General features: G+C 36.1%; 1 protein-coding gene across 1 annotated transcript; it reads left to right on the top strand.

The window, feature by feature from the left end:
- Positions 1-1,431: 1,431 nt before the first annotated feature.
- On the top strand, positions 1,432-22,181 carry LOC134718220 (zinc finger protein 420-like). The gene is made up of 2 exons (XM_063580714.1): positions 1,432-2,258; positions 20,668-22,181. The coding sequence occupies exons 1-2, from the start codon at positions 1,432-1,434 to the stop codon at positions 22,043-22,045; spliced, it is 2,205 nt and encodes a 734-aa protein (XP_063436784.1). The 3' UTR covers positions 22,046-22,181.
- The last annotated feature ends 990 nt before the right edge of the window (positions 22,182-23,171 follow it).

Raw genomic sequence — 23,171 nt, 5'->3', positions numbered from 1 at the left:
TTCCTAAATATGAAGAAGTAAGGGGCCAAAAAAGGGTAAAAAAATCAGCATTTTTCTAGTTTACGGACACTAACTTGTGTTTAAGTATATGGATCTCTATAAATTTTTACAAGAAGGTTCAATACAACTAAAGGAAGGTTGGGATTGATTTTGGGGGTAATTGTCACAATGGATTAGGAATTAGGGGCCAAAAAAGGGGCCCAAAATAATCAGCATGTTTGTAGTTTTCAAACAATAACTAAAATATGTTTAAGTAAAATAAAATTGAGAAAGGAAATGGTGAATATGTCAAAGCGACAACCACCCGACCATAGAGCAGACAACAGCCGAAGGCAACCAATGGGTCTTCAATGTAGCGAGAATTCCCGCACCTGTAGGTGTCCTTCAGCTGGCCCCTAAAATATGCATAATAGTACAGTGATAATGGACGTCATACTAAACTCCGAATTATACACAATGCAAGAAACTAAACTTTAAAATCATACAAGACTAACAAAGGCCAGAGGCTCCTGACTTGGGACAGGCGCAAAATTGCGGCGTGGTTAAACATGTTTATGAGATCTCAACCCTCCCCCTGTACCTCTAGCCAATGTAGAAAAGTAAAAGAATAACAATACGCACATTAAAATTCAGTTCAAGAGAAGTCCGAGTCCGATGTCAAAAGAATGAAAAGATGTAACAAAAGAAAATAAATAAAATGACAATAATTCATAAATAACAACAGACTACTAGCAGTTAACTGACATGCCAGCTCCAGACCTCAATTAAACTGATTGAAAGATTATGTCTTCATCATATGAATATCAGGCACAATCCCTCCCATTAGGGGTTTAGTATCATACTATCATAAAATATATGAGAAGAACATAACCCGTGTCATGCCAACAACTGTTTTTTTTAGAAATAAATGTGTTTAGTTCCGATGCAAAGACCCTATCAGTGAATCAATATTAAAGCCAAAATATGGATGGTTATTATTGACTTTGGGGGGGGGGGTTTTGGCTCAAAATGTTAGGAATAAGTGGCAAAAAAGGGGGGAAACTATGTATTTCTGGTCAATGGACAATTAAGACAATTTAAAAGCAGTGTAAGGGAGGTAATTCTGTCTGTCTGTCTGTCTGTCTGTCTGTCTGTCTGTCTGTCTGTCTGTCTGTCTTGATTAATATTCTTAGACTTACTTATATATGTTATATGTAGTTGGATTTTATAAACTAAGTATTATACTAAAATTTTATCATTTTTATCAAATAACGTCCATCCCTCTTCATGCTGGCAATAAGTGGCAAAGCATACCATAGTAATGTATGTGGTAAAAAGTGCATGGGAAAGCCGTGTAAGTTATGTAATAAGTATTTCGTAAACCTCGGGTCTTATAGAGTCGCATTTGAAACCTAAAGGCAGTTGACAATTCTCAGATGTTTCACAGTTTTCATGGTGGACAGGAGAGGACGGGAACAGATAGATGATCAGAATCGAAATAAAGAGATTGTAACTGTTGTCTCCCCTAACCAACCTAAAGACAATTTAGGGACGATCTACAATGGACAGGACAAGACAGGAAAAAAGTGTCACTTTAAATGTGGAATGTGTGGCGTGGATTTCAGTAAGAATAAATACCTACATCAACACGTGGGGATACATACTGTTGATAAACCTTATAAATGTGACGTTTGTGGCTCAGTATTTCGCATGTTAAATCACACAAGAACACATACTGGTGATAAACCATACAAATGTGATATATGTGATAAGGCATTTAGACAGAGTTCTCACATGCGGACCCACATGAGAACACATACAGGTGATAAACCGTGTAAAATGTGTAAATGTGATGTATGTGAAAAGGAATTTAGTCAGCGTCCTGACTTAACGAGACATATGAGAACACATACTGGTGATAGACCTCATCAATGTGATGTATGTGATAAAACGTTCACTAGGAAGGAACACTTACGACTACACATGAGAATACATACTGGCGATCTACCATTTGCGTGTAATGTATGTGGTAGAGGTTTTAATTATAAAATCGACGTTGAACGACACGCAAGCAGGCATTCTAAATGTGTTGAAAGACCTTATAAATGTGATATTTGTGAAAAAGATTTTATTCGGAAACATAACTTACAGAATCACATGAGAATACATACAGGCGAAAACCCATATGAATGTGAAACATGTGGTCAAACATTTAGCCTTTCAATTTTCTATGCCAGACATATGACAAAGCATAATACTGAGAAGGACAAATTAGTTTAGTTCAAAATAAGCAAAATCAGGGATTCCTAAGGCTGCCATTCATGCCAGTCTTACCTATATTTCTAAGGGAGGAAACTCTGAACAAATTACCTTTTGTATGGCCTTATCTGACAAGTCGTATTAAACATTATATTATACATGTTATATACTAGTATTTGATATATATAGTGTTTAATAAATAGGAAATTATCATTTAACTTTGATGGTAGGGGTTTATGCCAGCCTTTTTCCGCTAAAATATAATGCCAGCCTTTTTCGTTAAAATATAATGCCAGCCTTTTACCATGTTTACGCTAAAATATAATGCCAGCCTTTTTCGTTAAAATATATTCTGATTAATGTTTTCGTTATTAAAATTAATGATAAGTTCTTAAAAAAAATATATTAAAGCTTGCGTGCTTCGAAATTAATTTATAAAGGAAATAAAAGAATGACACTGACCACCAACCGTCGAAGTTAAAATCGTCGTTTCCTTCGAAAAAGACGCATATGGTCCGAGTACACAGTTATCGTCCTAATATAGTCCTTAATGTGGACAGTGTGTTACTTGCCAATTTTTGTTATACCCCTTCCAAATTTAATTCTCCATGTTTTATGCCTCATATAGCAAGTTGGGGGATGAAATGACACTGTAAAAAAATTTGGGTCATAAATATTTAGGTAAAGTAGTGATTAGGTCCAGCTGAAAAAGGTCAAAAATTAGCACTTCGGAAGCTGTCAAAAGATTTCAAGACCCCCTTAACACAAAATTGTCCATATTTTGAGTTAGAGCTGATGAAGTTTTCTATAATTTTGATATAATTTGTCCCAAAAGTAGTACAACACACTGTAAAAATGTTATTGAGAAAGCGCAGGTGGGATTTTTTTTATTTACATTTATTGTCTAAAAGAAATGCACTACGAAATAACTGTGTACTCGGACCATATAACTGACACTTAGGTACACACACGAATTGACATTTTTTAGACACAAAAGAGAGGGTCAAAAGATCCCAGAGTGACAGTCAAACTCATAGATCGAAAACAAACTAACAACGCAATGGCTTACGAATAAAAGGCAAACAGACAAACAATAGTATACACGACACAACACTGAAAACTAAAGAAGAACCATCATGAGCCCACCAACAACTGGCGGTGACCTCACGTGTTCTGGAAGGGTAAGCCGATCCTGCTCCACATGTATGTGGCACCCGTCGTGTTGCTCATGTTCGGAAGAACCCAACATATTATTAACATACTATATAGTAAAAAATCATTTCTGTAGATCACCGAAAGGGGAAGTGGTCTAGAACACAGTATTATTTTATTTAGGGGGTTCACTATACACGCAAATTTTTATTAGTCTTCACTTCAAGGTTAATCGAGCAAATTTTATTTAATAAGGCTTTTTACAGTTTTTTTTACTTTACTACGGGCTCATAAGGATCTTTAATCTGATTTTATTGCTGTGTCCACAATAGACACCGCAATATTATTCTACGTATTTCACCTGTATCGGTTTGGACAATTCCATGGACTATTCCATACACACACCATTATGCTTAAGGGGTTTTCATATGTCATGTCAAGATGATATAGGCTATTTACCGTTGTTTGCCACAAAAAAAATCTGGTAAAGTCACTTTTCTGAAAAACCAATATAAATATAGTTAACATATTTATATATTTAATCTAACTGTGTTCATTGACCCGAATTTTTTAATGACAACACACACCTAAAATTCGTTTTGATCTATTCCATGACATTTGCGCGGGAAATATTCATCAGAGACTTTAATAATTTTAATGGACGTTCATTTGGAAAATTTTACTATCTATTTTATGTGAACAATTGTCATATGTTTTTGTTTTTCATACATTTAAAGGATCAACGTTATTTAAATTCCGTATATCTTCATTTGACATCAGGTTTGTACGCATTTAGTCTCGATCTTCTCTAGTCTATAATCAAAACTGAAGGCCGCGAAGAGACACATGTCATGATGACACGTGCTGCACAATCCCACACATTTCACATTATGTAATAAAATTCTACTGTTTGCGATAAAAATATTCACTGTTTAGGGGTGTTGAAATTAGGTCTTACATAGTTGATGCGTATCCGATCCGTGATTTGTATATATTTCAATGGTGCTCTCGGTAAGGCCAAAAAAATATGTTTGATTATTACCTGACCGATCCTATTTTGAGTACCCACCCTAAGCCATTTTATTGCCGTCGTAAGAAATAATCCAATCATTATAAATAGGGGAACTCTCGCCCCATGGACAACTCGGACCACACAATTCAAAATCATGGCACAAAAAATAAAATGGACAAAATAATAAAAAGAAAATACCGACCTCGATACCGACCTACCTACCTACCCTACATATTTTGATGATGTAACCTTAAACAGACATGTTAGTTTTCTCGTTTGAATAGACCACTTTCGAGTTCATCCGTCAACGGCAAAAACCACAGGTGCTTGAGGACAGGATCCTGTATGAGCCCCATATAGTCCCTCCCCCCTTTTTTTAAATATTTTTTTTTTATCATAAATTTTCAATATATATCACTTATTTGTACCATATATATACTAATATACCATATTTATACTCTAAATATGCATGTTTACTATCAACGTGAATCTCGACTATATGAGTTCCGGGGTAGAAAAGTCAGAGATTTTCGAAATGTACACATTCGAAATTCTCGTATGTTTTCTTTCCCTGCATTTACCCCGGAACTCATCTAATTTCCCGCGTTTTCAGGTGGAGTTATCCTTCTTGAGCTGAAGACCACACAGATGTCGTTGTTTTGTAACTTCCGTTGATCGAAGTTGAATGGACAAAAAAACTGCAACACCGCCAGCGAAAAAAACTAATTAAAAGTGTTTAAACAGTAATATATTATGTCTGGATATTGATATTCAATAAGGGTAATTATATGGGAACAGCAAGTACTCGTTGATTAGACCGGTAAGAGACATTTTATTAGATTTTAAAAAAATTTTCCTGACCATTGCCCCAATTTCTTGAAACGAAGTTGGCAACCTTTCGCTTCGCTCTATAGTCGAGATTCACGTTGATAGTAAACATGCATATTTAGAGTATAAATATGGTATTTTAGTATATATATGGTACAAATAAGTGATCTATATTGAAAAATCTGAGATTTATGATAAAAAAAAAGGGTCTGACAGGTGCACCACCAAATGGTGTATTCAGGATTAATATGCTATATACACGGGTCGTATCCACAGGGTTGAAACTACTAAATTGTCAAATTTTAATCAGTTTAGACTTTTTAAGATACATTGTAACAATACAAATACTAAAATCTGGACTAAAAATAAGGCGTATAGGTACAGTTTTCAATTTGTTAGCCGGCATGACGTAAAACAGCGAATCAAAGAATTCAATTTTATTTACAACTAATACATGTATGTATATGACAATGCTGTTGATTAAAAAAATACTCCATTCCAGGAACTTTTGTTTTTCAAATAATTGATAAGTTCCAGTTCGACGGTTTCAATCAGAAAGATTTGAAAGCAGAGAAAACTGTGTATCTTTTAATCGGCATAACTTTATCAGATAAAAATACTAATACTAAAATAAGGCTTGCACATAGTTATATACGTTAACTCAGTCATGGACCTGCGATACCACGTGTCTGTTCTAGTGTACTTTATAATTTTAGTCTTGCATGTACATAATTATGTGTACATATATCACTGATTCAGTGGCAATGGTAAATAGACACTGACAAGTCTTAGATAATATTTTATAGTTTTGAATGTTTTGTCCGTTGACTAAAATTAGGTGGAGGTTTGTGTGTTCTTATTTCCAACAGAGCTAAACTCAACACATATCAATATGTGCATGAAGCAAATTGATAGTTGCTAGATACGGAATGATTGTACCACAAGAAAGTTTAAACCTGTGTGTATATACTTAAAATATGATAAAAAAAATCATGTCTTTTTCAGGACTTCTGAATCAAACCATGTAGTATGGAATGTTTTTGAGATGTGGTTTTGGTCGATGGATGTTAATGAAGGACCTGTAGTACAAAGTATATCACTGAATTTAGCTCTTTGTCTAAGTGTATTATTGAATACTTTGCTTTGAGCTCAGTTCATTGTTATGCAAATCATTCTTTGTGAAATAAAGATTTGACAGAAAACTCTCATTACAAGGATTTGTCAAAGTAGTATCACCTCTATTTACAATGTAAGTATTAGGGAGATAAAAGCATTCTATATTGATTTGAACCAAATATATTATAAAAAAAAAGAACAAATTTACCCGAGAATGCTACTACCACTACTAGCAATATGATGCTAGGTTGTTTTAATACATCTGTACTAGCTGCCTACTGATGACTCGGTTCTGAGTGTAAATGGTCCTTCAACTATGCAGGGAAAAATTATAAGGCATATCTAGGCTTATCAATTTCTAAAACAATATTTCAGCGTACATGTTTGAAATTTTTAAACAACCACAAATTTTTGCAGTTGAAATACATTTATGTATCCTGTCGTCGTCTTCCCAAGACGGATGGTTTCCAGATAATAACTTCAGTATAAGTAAAAAGGAAGCCTTAAAATTATAACATACTGTGGATTCATTTATTTTCGTGGGTACCAATTTTCGTGGATTAAAGAAAGTTTCCATTTTCGTGGATATTTAATTTCGTGGTTTTGCCGAAGTCTGCATACAAGCCTATAATAAATTTGTTAATCGTTGAACATTTAATTTCGTGGTAAGACTCTAGCCACAAAAGCCACGAAAATTGGTATCCAAAGAATAATAATGCATCCACAGTAATATTTATAATCATAAAAGGAAGCCTGGGATTGTTTTGGGGGGTTATATATATAGTCCCTAAGGTTTAGGAATAAGGGTTCTAAAGGTGACCAAAACAAGCATTAATCTAGTGTCCGTACAAAAAGTTGTGTATAAGTATTTCAATTGTTCTGAAATTGTACCATAATATTGAATACCATAAGTAGAAGGTTGAGGTCTATTTTGTGGGTTATGGGTCAAACAGTCTAGGAATTAAGGGCCAAAAACAAACATTTTTGTAGATTCCAGACAATAAATTTGAGTTATTTCTTTGTCCAGAATGGTTGTTGAATTACCTAAAACCAATGCTTTATGAAATCTTCTTTAAAAATTGGAGTTTAGATTTCTCTGTCCATAATAGTAGTTTAATCAACTTAAAATAATGCTATACATGTATATACACTATACAATGCAAAATTCACTTTACTACCAACTGATAAATTTAAGCAGTCTTTAATAGCCATTCAGTGATTACAAGCACTTTGATTATCATTCTAGGGTTATGCCCTTTCACAAATGGAAAAATCTTAAGTTTGTCTCAACTAAATTTAGTGAAATGTGTATATAATGCTTATTACCTCTAAACTCAGTTTAAGTTCAATTTTTGGCAGCTTCACTTTATGTACCTTTTTAACGTTATATGCGAGCGGGGGAATCATCACCATGACTGTATGACATTTATATTTTAATACTTAATGTTTTATTAAAATGAGTAGTTGAATAATTATTGTTGCAAACTCCATTAGAAATTTGATTTGAGATCATTTTTATACTACCACAAAAATTGAAAACTTTTTGGTTGTACATTTGTATCACGTTGGCGTCATCGTCTTCATCCAAAGACATTTGGTTTTAGCACTCTAACTTAAGTAAAAGTCAATAGAAATATATGAAATTTAGACACAAGGTTTATGACCATGAAAGGAAGGCTGTCCAGGGATTGATTTTGGGTATTTTGGTCTCAACAGTTTAGGAAAAAGGGCCCAAATTTAGCATTGTTCTTGGTTTTTGCTCTATAACTCAAGTATTAGTAAACAGAAATCTATGATATTTTAACATAAGGTCTATGGCCACACAAGGAGGATTGGAATATATTTTGGTAGTTTAAGTCTCAACAGGGGAGGATTTAGGAACCAAAAACAGGTCCCAAATAATCATTTTTCTTGGTTTTTTTAACAATACCTTTAGCATAAGTTAATAGAAATCTATAAAGGTTTATGACCACAAAAGGAAGGTTTGGATTATTTTTGGGAGTTTTGGTCCCAAGGAATAAGGGGCCAAAATTAAACTTTGTTTGCTTTCATCAAAAAAATGAATTATTGTGCTTCTTTGATATGCCAAATCTAACCGTGTTAAGATTCTTAATTTTTGGTCCTGTTTTTAAATTGATCTACATTAAGGACCATAGGGTCCAAATTTAAAATCAGCTTGATTTTAACAAAAATTGAATTTTTGGGGTTCTTTGATATGGTGAGTCTTAACATGTACTTAGATTTTTGATTATGGGCCCAGTTTTCAAGTTGGTCCGATCAAAAATTGAATTCTTCGGGTTCTATGATATTCTGAATTTAACCATGTATTTAGATTTTGGATATTGGACCAAAATAGGTAAATGTCCAATTTAAAATTTTTAAGTTGAAGTTCTTTATAGACCACATTCAATCTGTGTTAGAAACCTATGTTGTGTCAACTTTTTAACCACAATCCAAATTCAGAGCTGTATCTAGCTTGAATGTTGTGTCCATACTAGCCCCAACCGTTCAGGTTTCCACCTCTGCAGTCGTATAAAGCAGCACCCTGCGGAGTATCTGTTCCATTCATTTGTTTTTTCTTAATTTGTGTGAATTAACATTGTTACAGTAAATGCTAATTACTACACTTGCATACCACAACAAATACTGTATTGGTACATGTATCACTTATATTTGTATCCATATAACAAAACAAAAAATGAAAAGGAATAATTTTGCAATACCTTTTGAGTACTAAATAGCTTTTTAGGTATTTAGACATATTTTAAGACTTATTAAGTAGATGTTGATGATATCTGCTTGACATGCTTCAAATTCGATCAGATTACTTTTGGAGCAGTTATGAGTCTTTGAAGCATGCTCACAAAGGTTCTTTTGGTGAAATCATTTTTATTTTGGTCAAAATTTGTCTTTGCTTCGACCAGCTTTGGAGGAGATATAAAGAATTGATATATATCAGCACAGAGGTTTACTTCCGATCTTATTTAGCCTCAATAATCATGTCAGACTTAAGCCATTGTCATTACTTAAAACCAATAAATGTATTCTAATCTGAGGAAGAAATTCGACATTTAAATTTTTTTTTTTACTAACGATACTGACAATCCACCACAAAGTAATGTAAATAGAACCATACCAATAGTAAGCAAATACATATAAAAAAAAGATGAGGTATGATTACCAATGAGACAATTCTCCACAAGAGACCAAATCGACACAGAAATTAACAATTCCCAGCTACAAAATGTATCCAAAACCAAAGATGTAGAACATGTTCTATCATAATCATTTGGTAACTAATGTAATTACTGTCTCCCCATGTCTGTATTGAACATAAAAAAATATCAAATAAATAACACTCCTAATGCTCAGATCGGTTGTCACGGTGCAACACAGTTATTAACACCATTAGGAAAAACATAGAACTTTATTGTCATAAGACACTGTCAAACATCCAAACACACTATCCACACTCATCTGTGTCCACACTTGTACATGTTATAAAATAGAGAAAATACACACACCCGAATTACCACTTGGAGACAGTATAAGATAGAGCACATGCACACACCCGAATTACCACTCGGAGACAGTATAATATAGAGCACATACACACACCCGAATTCCCTCTCGGAGACAGTATATAATAGAGCACATACACACACCCGAATTAGCACTCGGAGACAGTATAAGATAGATCACATAAACTCACCAGAATTACCACTCGGAGACAGTATAAAATAGAGCACATACACACATCCGAATTACCACTCGGAGACAGTATAAAATAGAGCACATACACACACCCGAATTACCACTCGGAGACAGTATAAAATAGAGCACATACACACACCCGAATTAGCACTCGGAGACAGTATAAAATAGAGCACATACAAATGTACACACACCCGAATTACCACTCGGAGACGGTATAAAATAGAGCACATAACACACACCCGAATTACCTCTCGGAGACAGTATATAATAGAGCACATACACACAGCCGAATTACCACGCGGAGACAGTATAAGATAGATCACATAAACACACCCGAATTAGCACTTGGAGACAGTATAAGATAGATCACATAAACTCACCAGAATTACCACTCGGAGACAGTATAAATAGAGCACATACACACACCCGAATAACCACTCGGAGACAGTATATAATAGAGCACATACACACACCCGAATTAGCACTCGGAGACAGTATAAAATAGAGCACATACAAATGTACACACACCCGAATTACCACTCGGAGACAGTATAAAATAGAGCAAATACACACACCCGAATTAGCACTCGGAGATAGTATAAAATAGAGCACATACAAATTTACACACACCCTAATTAGCACTCGGAGACAGTATAAAATAGAGAACATAGACACACCAGAATTACCACTCGGAGACAGTATAAGATATATCACATAGACATACCAGAATTACCACTCGGAGACAGTATAAGATAGATCACATAGACATACCAGAATTACCACTCGGAGACAGTATAAAATAGAGAACATAGACATACCAGAATTACCACTCGGAGACAGTATAAAATAGAGCACATACAAATTTACACACACCCTAATTAGCACTCGGAGACAGTATAAAATAGAGAACATAGACATACCAGAATTACCACTCGGAGACAGTATAAAATAGAGAACATAGACATACCAGAATTACCACTCGGAGACAGTATAAAATAGAGAACATAGACACACCAGAATTACCACTCGGAGACAGTATAAAATAGAGAACATAGACACACCAGAATTACCACTCGGAGACAGTATAAAATAGAGAACATAGACACACCAGAATTACCACTCGGAGACAGTATACAATAGAGAACATAGACATACCAGAATTACCACTCGGAGACAGTATATTAAGATAGATCACAAAGACATACCAGAATTACCACTCGGAGACAGTACAAAATAGAGAACATAGACATACCAGAATTACCACTCGGAGACAGTATAAAATAGAGCACATACAAATTTACACACACCCTAATTAGCACTCGGAGACAGTATAAAATAGAGAACATAGACATACCAGAATTACCACTCGGAGACAGTATAAAATAGATCACATATAGACATACCAGAATTACCACTCGGAGACAGTATAAAATAGAGAACATAGACATACCAGAATTACCACTCGGAGACAGTATAAAATAGAGCACATACAAATTTACACACACCCTAATTAGCACTCGGAGACAGTATAAAATAGAGAACATAGACATACCAGAATTACCACTCAGAGACAGTATAAAATAGAGAACATAGACATACCAGAATTACCACTCGGAGACAGTATAAAATAGAGAACATAGACACACCAGAATTACCACTCGGAGACAGTATAAAATAGAGAACATAGACACATAAGAATTACCACTCGGAGACAGTATAAAATAGAGAACATAGACATACCAGAATTACCACTCGGAGACAGTATAAAATAGAGAACATAGACATACCAGAATTACCACTCGGAGACAGTATAAAATAGAGAACATAGACACACCAGAATTACCACTCGGAGACAGTATAAAATAGAGAACATAGACACACCAGAATTACCACTCGGAGACAGTATAAAATAGAGAACATAGACATACCAGAATTACCACTCGGAGACAGTATAAAATAGAGAACATAGACACACCAGAATTACCACTCGGAGACAGTATAAAATAGAGAACATAGACATACCAGAATAACCACTCGGAGACAGTATAAAATAGATCACATAGACATACCAGAATTACCACTCGGAGACAGTATAAAATAGAGAACATAGACATACCAGAATTACCACTCGGAGACAGTATAAAATAGAGAACATAGACACACCAGAATTACCACTCGGAGACAGTATAAAATAGAGAACATAAACACACCAGAATTACCCCTCGGAGACAGTATAAAATAGAGAACATAGACATACCAGAATTACCACTCGGAGACAGTATAAAATAGAGAACATAGACATACCAGAATTACCACTCGGAGACAGTATAAAATAGAGAACATAGACACACCAGAATTACCACTCGGAGACAGTATAAAATAGAGAACATAGACACACCAGAATTACCACTCGGAGACAGTATAAAATAGAGAACATAGACATACCAGAATAACCACTCGGAGACAGTATAAAATAGATCACATAGACATACCAGAATTACCACTCGGAGACAGTATAAAATAGAGAACATAGACATACCAGAATTACCACTCGGAGACAGTATAAAATAGAGAACATAGACACACCAGAATTACCACTCGGAGACAGTATAAAATAGAGAACATAGACACACCAGAATTACCCCTCGGAGACAGTATAAAATAGAGAACATAGACATACCAGAATTACCACTCGGAGACAGTATAAGATAGATCACATAAACTCACCAGAATTACCACTCGGAGACGGTATAAAATAGAGAACATAGACACACCAGAATTACCACTCGGAGACAGTATAAGATAGAGCACATAAACTCACCAGAATTACCCCTCGGAGACAGTATAAAATAGAGAACATAGACATACCAGAATTACCACTCGGAGACAGTATAAGATAGATCACATAAACTCACCAGAATTACCACTCGGAGACAGTATAAGATAAAGAACTTAGACATACCAGAATAACACTCTCTGATATAGACCACACTCAAATTTTTATTCAGAGACGTAGTATACAGAATACAGAGCACAAACACACAACCGAAGTACCACGTAAAGACACAGTCCCATATCAGGATTTAAAAAAAGGACTGGGTCCCAACCCAGGATAAAAGGAGGGATCGGCTATATGTCCCAATTCAAATGCATTGATCGGTCAAAAAAGGGGCTTCCAACCCCTGGACCCCCCCCCCTGGATCCGCCACTACATATAGAGCACATACACACTACATATACTTTTCAGGATACCGTATAATAAATTTAAAAGAGCACATATAAACAAACGAATACCACCCAAATACAGTTAAATAAATTATACACACACTCAAAATGCAACTCGAAGACGCAGTTAGGTGAGAACACAAACACACCTACGATTTACCACTCGGATACAGTATAAAAAGAGCACACACACACACACACACGAATTGACTCTGAGACAGTATAAAATAAAGGGCATACCCAGACCCGAATTACCACACGAACAGAATAAAAAGTAGCACTCACACACAACTGAATTGCCACTCAAAGGTAGTATATTAAGAAAGAGCACATACACACACCCGAATTATTACTCGGAGACAGTAAAAGAAAGAGAACATACACACGCTTAAATTACCATTCCGAGAATTCGAAAGTATAAAATAGTACACACAAGTCCAAGCTCTTTTTTGTTCAAAGTGTAACATGTAGCTATAGACGGATATCTACCATTATCCAATACGCCACGCAATATCTTGTACTGAGTGTTACAAGTATATGTTCAATATTGCCTCTATAGTCAGTGTAACAAGAATACGGAAATCATTTCAATACGCCGAGTTTTATCTTGTCCCGGGTGTAACAGGTAGACCGGTATCTTTACAGTATGCCAAGCTCTATCTTGTACCGAGTGTAACAGATAGACCGGTATCTTTACAGTATGTCAAGCTCTATCTTGTCCCGAGTGTAACAGGTAGACCGGTATCTTTACAGTACGCCAAGCTCTATCTTGTACCGAGTGTAACAGGTAGACCGGTATCTTTACAGTACGCCAAGCTCTATCTTGTTCCGAGTGTAACAGGTAGACCGGTATCTTTACAGTACGCCAAGCTCTATCTTGTACCGAGTGTAACAGGTAGAGCGGTATCTTTACAGTACACCAAGTTCTATCTTGTCCCGAGTGTAACAGGTAGACCGGTATCTTTACAGTATGCCAAGCTCTATCTTGTCCCGAGTGTAACAGGTAGACCGGTATCTTTACAGTATGCCACGCTCTATCTTGTCCCGAGTGTAACAGGTAGACCGGTATCTTTACAGTACGCCAAGCTCTATCTTGTCCCGAGTGTAACAAGTAGACCGGTATCTTTACAGTATGCCAAGCTCTATCTTGTCCCGAGTGTAACAGGTAGACCGGTATCTTTACAGTATGCCAAGCTCTATCTTGTACCGAGTGTAACAGGTAGACCGGTATCTTTACAGTATGCCAAGCTCTATCTTGTCCCGAGTGTAACAGGTAGACCGGTATCTTTACAGTATGCCACGCTCTATCTTGTCCCGATTGTAACAGGTAGACCGGTATCTTTACAGTACGCCAAGCTCTATCTTGTCCCGAGTGTAACAGGTAGACCGGTATCTTTATAGTACGCCAAGCTCTATCTTGTCCCGGGTGTAACAGGTAGACCGGTATCTTTACAGTACGCCAAACTCTATCTTGCACCGAGTGTAACAAGTAGACCGGTATCTTTACAGTACACCAAGCTCTATTTTGTCCCGAGTGTAACAGGTAGACCGGTATCTTTACAGTACGCCAAGCTCTATCGTGTACCGAGTGTAACAGGTAGACCGGTATCTTTACAGTATGCCACGCTCTATCTTGTCCCGAGTGAAACAGGTAGACCGGTATCTTAACAGTATGCCAAGCTCTATCTTGTCCCGAGTGTAACAGGTATACCGGTATCTTTACAGTACACCAAGCTCTATCTTGTCCCGAGTGTAACAGGTAGACCGGTATCTTTACAGTACGCCAAGCTCTATCGTGTACCGAGTGTAACAGGTAGACCGGTATCTTTACAGTATGCCACGCTCTATCTTGTCCCGAGTGTAACAGGTAGACCGGTATCTTTACAGTACGCCAAGCTCTATCTTGTCCCGAGTGTAACAGGTAGACCGGTATCTTTACAGTATGCCACGCTCTATCTTGTCCCGAGTGTAACAGGTAGACCGGTATCTTTACAGTATGCCACGCTCGATCTTGTCCCGAGTGTAACAGGTATACCGGTATCTTTACAGTATGCCAAGCTCTATCTTGTCCCGGGTGTAACAGGTAGACCGGTATCTTTACAGTTCGCCAAACTCTATCTTGCACCGAGTGTAACAGGTAGACCGGTATCTTTACAGTACATCAAGCTCTATCTTGTCCCGAGTGTAACAGGTAGACCGGTATCTTTACAGTACGCCAAGCTCTATCGTGTACCGAGTGTAACAGGTACACCGGTATCTTTGCAGTATGCCAAACTTTATCTTGCACCGAGTGTAACAGGTAGACCGGTATCTTTACAGTACACCAAGCTCTATCTTGTCCCGAGTGTAACAGGTAGACCGGTATCTTTACAGTATACCAAGCTCTATCTTGTCCCGAGTGTAACAGGTAGACCGGTATATTTACAGTATGCCAAGCTCTATCTTGTCCCGAGTGTAACAGGTAGACCGGTATCTTTACAGTATGCCAAGCTCTATCTTGTCCCGAGTGTAACAGGTAGACCGGTATCTTTACAGTATACCAAGTTCTATCTTGTTCCGAGTGTAACAGGTAGACCGGTATCTTTACAGTACGCCAAGCTCTATCTTGTCCCGAGTGTAACAGGTAGACCGGTATATTTACAGTATGCCACGCTCTCTCTTGTCCCGAGTGTAACAGGTAGACCGGTATCTTTACAGTATGACAAGCTCTATCTTGTACCGAGTGTAACAGGTAGACCGGTATCTTTACAGTATGTCAAGCTCTATATTGTCCCGAGTGTAACAGGTAGACCGGTATTTTTACAGTATGCCAAGCTCTATCTTGTCCCGAGTGTAACAGGTAGGCCGGTATCTTTACAGTATGCCACGCTCTATCTTGTCCCGAGTGTAACAGGTAGGCCGGTATCTTTACAGTATGCCACGCTCTATCTTGTCCCGAGTGTAACAGGTAGACCGGTATTTTTACAGTATGCCAAGCTCTATCTTGTACCGAGTGTAACAGGTACACCGGTATCTTTACAGTATGCCAAGCTCTATCTTGTCCCGAGTGTAAAAGGTAGGCCGGTATCTTTACAATATGCTAAGCTCTATCGTGTACCGAGTGTAACAGGTAGACCGGTATCTTTACAGTATGTCAAGCTCTATTTTGTCCCGACTGTTACAAGTAGACGGGTGTCTATTCAATATGCAAAACTCTATCTCGTCAGGCCCAATCTAGTGTAACAAGTAGACGGCCTGTTATATATGCAATACGCCAAGCTCTATCTTGTCCCGATTGTAGCAAGTAGACCGGTATCTATTCAATACACCAAGCTCTTATACTATCTTGTCCCGAATGTAGAAAAAAAGCAGGTGTTTATGCAACACACCAAGCTCTATTTTGTCCCGAATGTAGCAAGTAGATCGGTATCTATTAATACCCCAAGCTCTATCTTGTCCCGTGTGTAGCTGGTTTTTCCGTTTGAATGGTTTTACACTAGTAATTTGGGGGCCCTTTATAGCTTGTTGTTCGGTGTGAGCCAAGGCTCCGTGTTGAAGGCCGTACTTTGACCTATAATGGTTTACTTTTTTAAATTGTTATTTGGATGGAGAGTTGTCTCATTGGCACCCATACCACATCTTCCTATATCTATAGACAGGTATCTATTTAAAACACCAAGCTCTATCTTGTCCTGTTTGTAACACGTAAACAACTATCTGTTTAATACGAAGAATAGACTGTAGACAGAAATTTCTTTTTAATTATTCGCAACGCCAAGCTCTATCTTGTATAATATAAGTAGATCGGTATATATTCAATACGCTACACTCCATCTTGTCCCGAGTGTATCAAGTAAACAGGTATTTATTGAATACGTCAACATTGGCGGATCATGGGGGCGGGGGTTTAGGGGGTTGGAACCCCTTTTTGGACGATCAATGCATTTGAATGGGAGCATATAGTTGGAAACCCCCCGCCGCCCCCCACTTTTTTTTAATGGCTGGATCCGCCACTGGTCAATGTCTATCTATCACAGGTGCAACACGTAATTATAGACAAGTAGCTACATTGTTGTATTTAATACTTTATAAAGCTTTATCTTGTTCCGAGAGAGAAAAAAAAGACAGGTTTCCATTCAATACGCGCGCTATACTTGAAGCACTCCATGACTCAGACTGTCTGTTTCCGAGTTTTATAAATTTGTGACCAAGTTAAATTCCTTCAGCATAGATCATTTGTAGATTAAAGCATTAAACATCTGCACAATTACAAAAAAAAGCATAAACTAAGTTATCACAAATCTGCTTTGAATACCAACTTTTATGAAAAGAAAAAACCTCATTAAAATATGACCGATCGACGTTGTTCTTATATGAAATCGACATGGGATCAGTTAGTGTTTTTACTTGACAAATCTCAACGGTCGATTTAAATTCAAAATAAAGGACCTACCACAATACTAACAATTCAAACACTGTAAACACTGTAAAGAGAAATCCTTGTGAAAGCTCTAAAAGACAATGCATGATCAATACAAACTTTTACTTTATCAGTTAAAATGGTATCCTCCTGTTAAAGTCAATTAGCGCTGCATGTGGCACATTGGGACAATTCGTGCAAACAGGCCTTCAGATTGAGGATTGAGGATTGTAAACGATATTTTATATCAAAAGTATTATTCGAAGAAAAAAAAATAATCCGTCTGTTTTTCGAAAAGACCATGAAGACCTTCAATCGAAATGAACCTTTTCACAGTCCTTAACTCATTTTGTAATGTCTATAGATGATTATATATATGGCTTCAGAGATCAAAGACATACTCACCCACTATTCAGATTATTTTACATTTTTTCAAAATTATAGAAGGAACACAAACTTATGGATAAACAACTTTTTTTATTAGGTTCCGTAGAATTATCTGTATAACGATTTTTGCAATCGTGCGTTCCATATGTATATCTTTATTATCTCCCTTTGCATTTTGTTTTGAGACGCACGTCACGTAACTGTGAAATAAAGCTCATTTACCTTTACTAGTCTAACAATATGTAAGTTTTTATATATGTTGCATTTTAATATATCATTATCTTTATTCGCTGAACCAAAAATAATACTATTATTGTGTAAACAATCGATTTCTCTGTTAGGTTGTACAAAGTATGGAAAGCCTATTTAACATTAATAAATTTTCAGGATTTTTCTCGCAGTTTTTACCATGAACTCGATAAGCAATAAATATTTAAAAGTTAATACATCTAGATATTTGAAGACTTATTTTTATAAGAGAGATCAACCATTTAACTTCAGAAGTGGGGTGTATTTTTTAGCTCACCTGGCCCTAAGGGCCAAGTGAGCTTTTCTCATCACTTGGCGTCCATCGTCGTCTGTCGTCGTTAACTTTTACAAAAATCTTCTCCTCTGAAAACACTGGGCAAAATAAAATCAAACTTGGCCACAATCATCATTGGGGTATCTAGTTTAAAAAATGTTTCCGTTGACCCTGCCAACCAACCAAGATGGCCCCTATGGCTTAAAATAAAACACAGGGGTAAAATGCAGTTTTTGGCTTGTAACTCAACAACCAAAACATTTAGAGCAAATCTGATTGGCATTGATTTACTGGACACGTTTTCCTGCTACATTATGAAATAGGTAAATACTTATACATTCTGAAAATACCTTAATCTGAATTATCTGCCCTTGTATATAAGTTGCCTCCACTTAGGGGACGACCATTTGATATTCTGGGGGGGGGGGGGGGGGGGGGGCAGGAGGATTTTGAAAATAAATAACTCAGCCTTGATAATCACAAAAATAAATGGTTTGTTCTGTGGTAGTTTGAAAATAAATAACCTGACTTGCAATGTATTGAAAATAAATAACTTAGCAGGTCTAAAGCTTCTTGGGCCTTCAGCGGTTCTAAAACCCTTCAATTTTTTTTTTGCCTCGCTCCGCTCGGCAAGATATGTTTCACACTACTTTTTCAAAGAGGCTAGGTGAACTAAATTATTTTTAATACTATATATGTATGCAATACATGTTTATTGCTTTGGAATATATATAAATGATTCATTTCGTGAAGAAAATTACAAAATACTTAATCTAATTATACCAATGGTCTTTTATAATATACTTATTACTATGTATTTATTTTTCGTTTGTCCTGTATCACTATGTATTATCTTAAAATGTTGTATATTATATTTTCCTCTTGTACACAAGTATGTGTCTGAGGTTATGAATGAAATCTTGAATCTTAAAATTTTTGCAGGGAATTATGATCTTTTCTGATTAAATGGTACATAATGACTTAAATATACATGTATTATTCATAATTAACAAATATTTAAAAAATTGTATGTTTTCGAATATCATAAATATAGTTGTGAAAATGAATAATCAGTCCCTTGCTTTAATGAAAATGAAAAATCTTGCTTCAGTAGTGCAGAAAATGAATAATCTGTCCTCTCAATTTACAAAAATAAATAACCGATCAAAAACAAATCCTCCTGCCCCCCCCCCCCCCCCCCCCCCCCAGAATATCAAATGGTCGTCCCCTTATGTGGCAAAGTTAGAAAAATTAAAACAATCAAAAGTTTTTTTGGTTTTTTTTTGTAAAATACAACCATAAATATAATAAAACATGTCATTTCGATTTTGAAGTGAAAGTTCTAACACATGAATTACCTAGTATACTTCTTTAAAAATTTGCACATTCTATTAAAGATATATATACCTTATTTTCAAATCCAAGATGGAGGAAGACACCCTATCATCTTAAGTTAAAATCCATTTTCGTAATACGTAGATTTTATTATTTTTAGATAATCTGGCTGAATTGTGTTTCAAAGAGTGGATACGAATATGCATAACATTAGTAAAAGTTTTAATCATCATGATCAGGAACTGTTATTCTAACCTGGCTAGAAATATAGCAGGCACCAAAATACGATCTCCGGTATTCTAACCTGGCTAGAAATATAACAGGCACCACTATACGATCTCCGGTATTCCAACCAGGCTAGAAATATAGCAGGCACCACAATACGATCTCCGGTAATCTAACCAGGCTAGAAATATAGCAGGCAGCACAATACGATCTCCGGTATTCTAACCTGGCTAGAAATATAGCAGGCACCACAATACGATCTCCGGTATTCTAACCAGGCTAGAAATATAGCAGGCACCACAATACGATCTCCGGTATTCTAACCTGGCTTGAAATATAGCAGGCACCACAATACGATCTCCGGTATTCTAACCCGGCTAGAAATATAACAGGCACCACTATACAATCTCTGTTATTCTTACCTGACTTGATAGTTAAAGGATATTAAGCAGCAGTGGTCATGGTGAACAGAAAAGAACAGGAGCAGATAAGATTTTCAGAAACGTAAAATAAAGAGATGTTAACAGTTATCTCCCCTGACCAACGTTCAGACAATTTAGAGACATTCATCGACGAACAGGACAAGACAGAAACAAATATGGTTTCTGATACTGAAATATCTTATGAACAACATTCAGACATTTTAAAGACGTTCCAAGGTGGACAGGACAAGACAGAACCAAATATAGTTTCTGATACTGAAATATCTCATGAACAACCGTCTGACATTTTAAAGACGTTCCACGGCGGACAGGACAAGACGGAACCAAGTATAGTTTCTGATACTGAAATATCTTATAAACAACCTTCAGACATTTTAAAGACGTTCCACGGCGGACAGGACAAGACAGAACCAAATATGGTGTCTGAATCTGAAATATCCTATGAACAACCTTCAGACATTTTAAAGACGTTCCAAGTCGGACAGGACAAGAAAGAAACAAATATGGTTTCTGATACTGAAAAGAAAAATATACTAACAATCATCCCTCTTGATCAGACTAGTACGGACCAACTGATGAACGATGCATATAAGACCAGGGAAATGATTGGTGTTGTTAATACAAGTGGTAAAGAATGTCTTGGTAATGTTTGTGGTAAACTGTGCCAGGGAAATTCGTGTAAATTATGTAATAAAGGATTTCGTAAACCTCGGGTCTTAAAGAGTCGCACTATAAAACCTAAAGGCTATAAACCTTACAAATGTGGAGTCTGTGAAGTAGATTTCACTAGGAAAGAGCACCTAGAAATGCACATGAGAACACATACTGGAGATAAACCATACACATGTTATTTATGTGGCAATACTTATAGTCGGGGTCATCACTTACGGCGTCATATGAGATCTCATACAGGTGATAAACCATACAAATGTGATACATGTGATAAGGCGTTTAGTCAGTCTCACCACATGCGAAGACACATGCAGACACATACAGATGAAAAACCGTGTAAAATATGTAAATGTGATTTATGTGAAAAGGAATTTAGTCAGCAGTCTCACCTAAGTAGACACATGAGAACACATACTGGTGATAAACCTTATCAATGTGATGTGTGTGATAAAGCTTTCTGTAGAAAGGAACACTTACAATCACACATGAGAACACATACTGGTGATAAACCGTTTGCATGTGATATCTGTGGTAGAAGTTTTACTAGTGAAAAGGACAGACGAAGGCATTTTAAACTTAATGCGCATGACGGACCTTATAAATGTGATATTTGTGATAAAGATTTTATTCGGAAACGAAACTTAAAAGAACACATGAGAACACATACGGGAGAAAAAGCATATATGTGTGAGATATGTGGTCAAACATTTAGCATGTCAATTTTGTATGCTACACACGTGACTAAACATAATGCTGGTCAAACTTTTTTGTAGTTGAAAATAGATGAGAAATTCATATAGCCGTGATAGGTGATACTCCATCCTACATGAATATATATTTTTAAAGGAGGAAACTCTACAAAAGTTACATTTTTGTATGGACTTACCTTAATAAACGTTTGAAAAATAATTCAAGTTATTTTTATACGACCGCAAAAATTGATTTTTTTTAGTCGTATATTGGTATCACGTTCAATGGCGTCGTCGTCTGCGTCGTCGTCGTCCGAATACTTTTAGTTTTCGCACTCTAACTTTAGTTTAAGTCAATAGAAATCTATGAAATTTGAACATTAGGTTTATGACCACAATAGGAAGGTTGGGATTGATTTTGGAAGTTTTTGTCCCATCAGTTTAGGAATAAGAGGCCAAATAAGCATTATTCTTGTTTTTCTGGTTTTCGCAAAATAACTTTATAGAAAACTGCATATATATACTTAAAACATTGTAAAAGTCAATTGAAATCAATGAAATTTAAACTCAAGGTTTATGAACAAAAAAGGAAGGCTGGATTGATTTTGGGAGTTGAAGTCTCAACAGTTTAGGAATAAGGGGCTAAAAAGGGGCCCAAATATATATATAAATATATTCATTATATAACTAAAAATCCATCTGTACAACATGCATTCCAACGTTTTTATTTTTGTTATATACGTCTTTGAGTGTGTAACGTTAGGTGACACCGTTATCGTGCGACGTTTCAATATATATTATTTATTTACTAAAAAGGGTAAACAAATATTTCGCTTAAATGGGCTTTGACAATTTTAATTTTCGCTAAAATGGGTTAACATTCTGGCGCTCAAATGGGTTCTACTTTGTCACTCGAACGTCCTATTTTTTTTTCTCGATCAAATGTCCTATCAATGCACTCAAATGTCCTCCGCCGATTTTAATATCTCGCCCAAACTGCTCTTAAATTATGTATATTAGAAATTTGCCAAAAACTTTATTATTAATAAATTCCATTGGAAATTTGCCCAAAACTTTAGGTTAATGAACTTCGTTGGAAACATAACAGGGACAAAATACAATAAGATTCAACATACCTAAGAACATCATTGATTTAAGTTTGTTGATTTCAAACCAAAATTTTGAACCCTGCCTTGGACCAAATTGAAAA

This window comes from Mytilus trossulus, chromosome 5 (genome assembly GCF_036588685.1).
Source record: "Mytilus trossulus isolate FHL-02 chromosome 5, PNRI_Mtr1.1.1.hap1, whole genome shotgun sequence".
Classification (NCBI taxonomy): domain Eukaryota; kingdom Metazoa; phylum Mollusca; class Bivalvia; order Mytilida; family Mytilidae; genus Mytilus; species Mytilus trossulus.
The sequence above is the reverse complement of the archived record's forward strand: the minus strand, read 5'-3'. Positions and strand labels throughout refer to the sequence as shown.

Bases quoted from the DNA above. Each gene is read 5' to 3' on its own strand.
- LOC134718220 (XM_063580714.1), top strand. From the start codon at position 1,432: ATGGTGGACAGGAGAGGACGGGAACAGATAGATGATCAGAATCGAAAT. The intron at 2,259-20,667 runs GTTCAAAATAAG...AGAAACGTAAAA, and splicing joins GAGAAGGACAAATTAGTTTA to TAAAGAGATGTTAACAGTTA.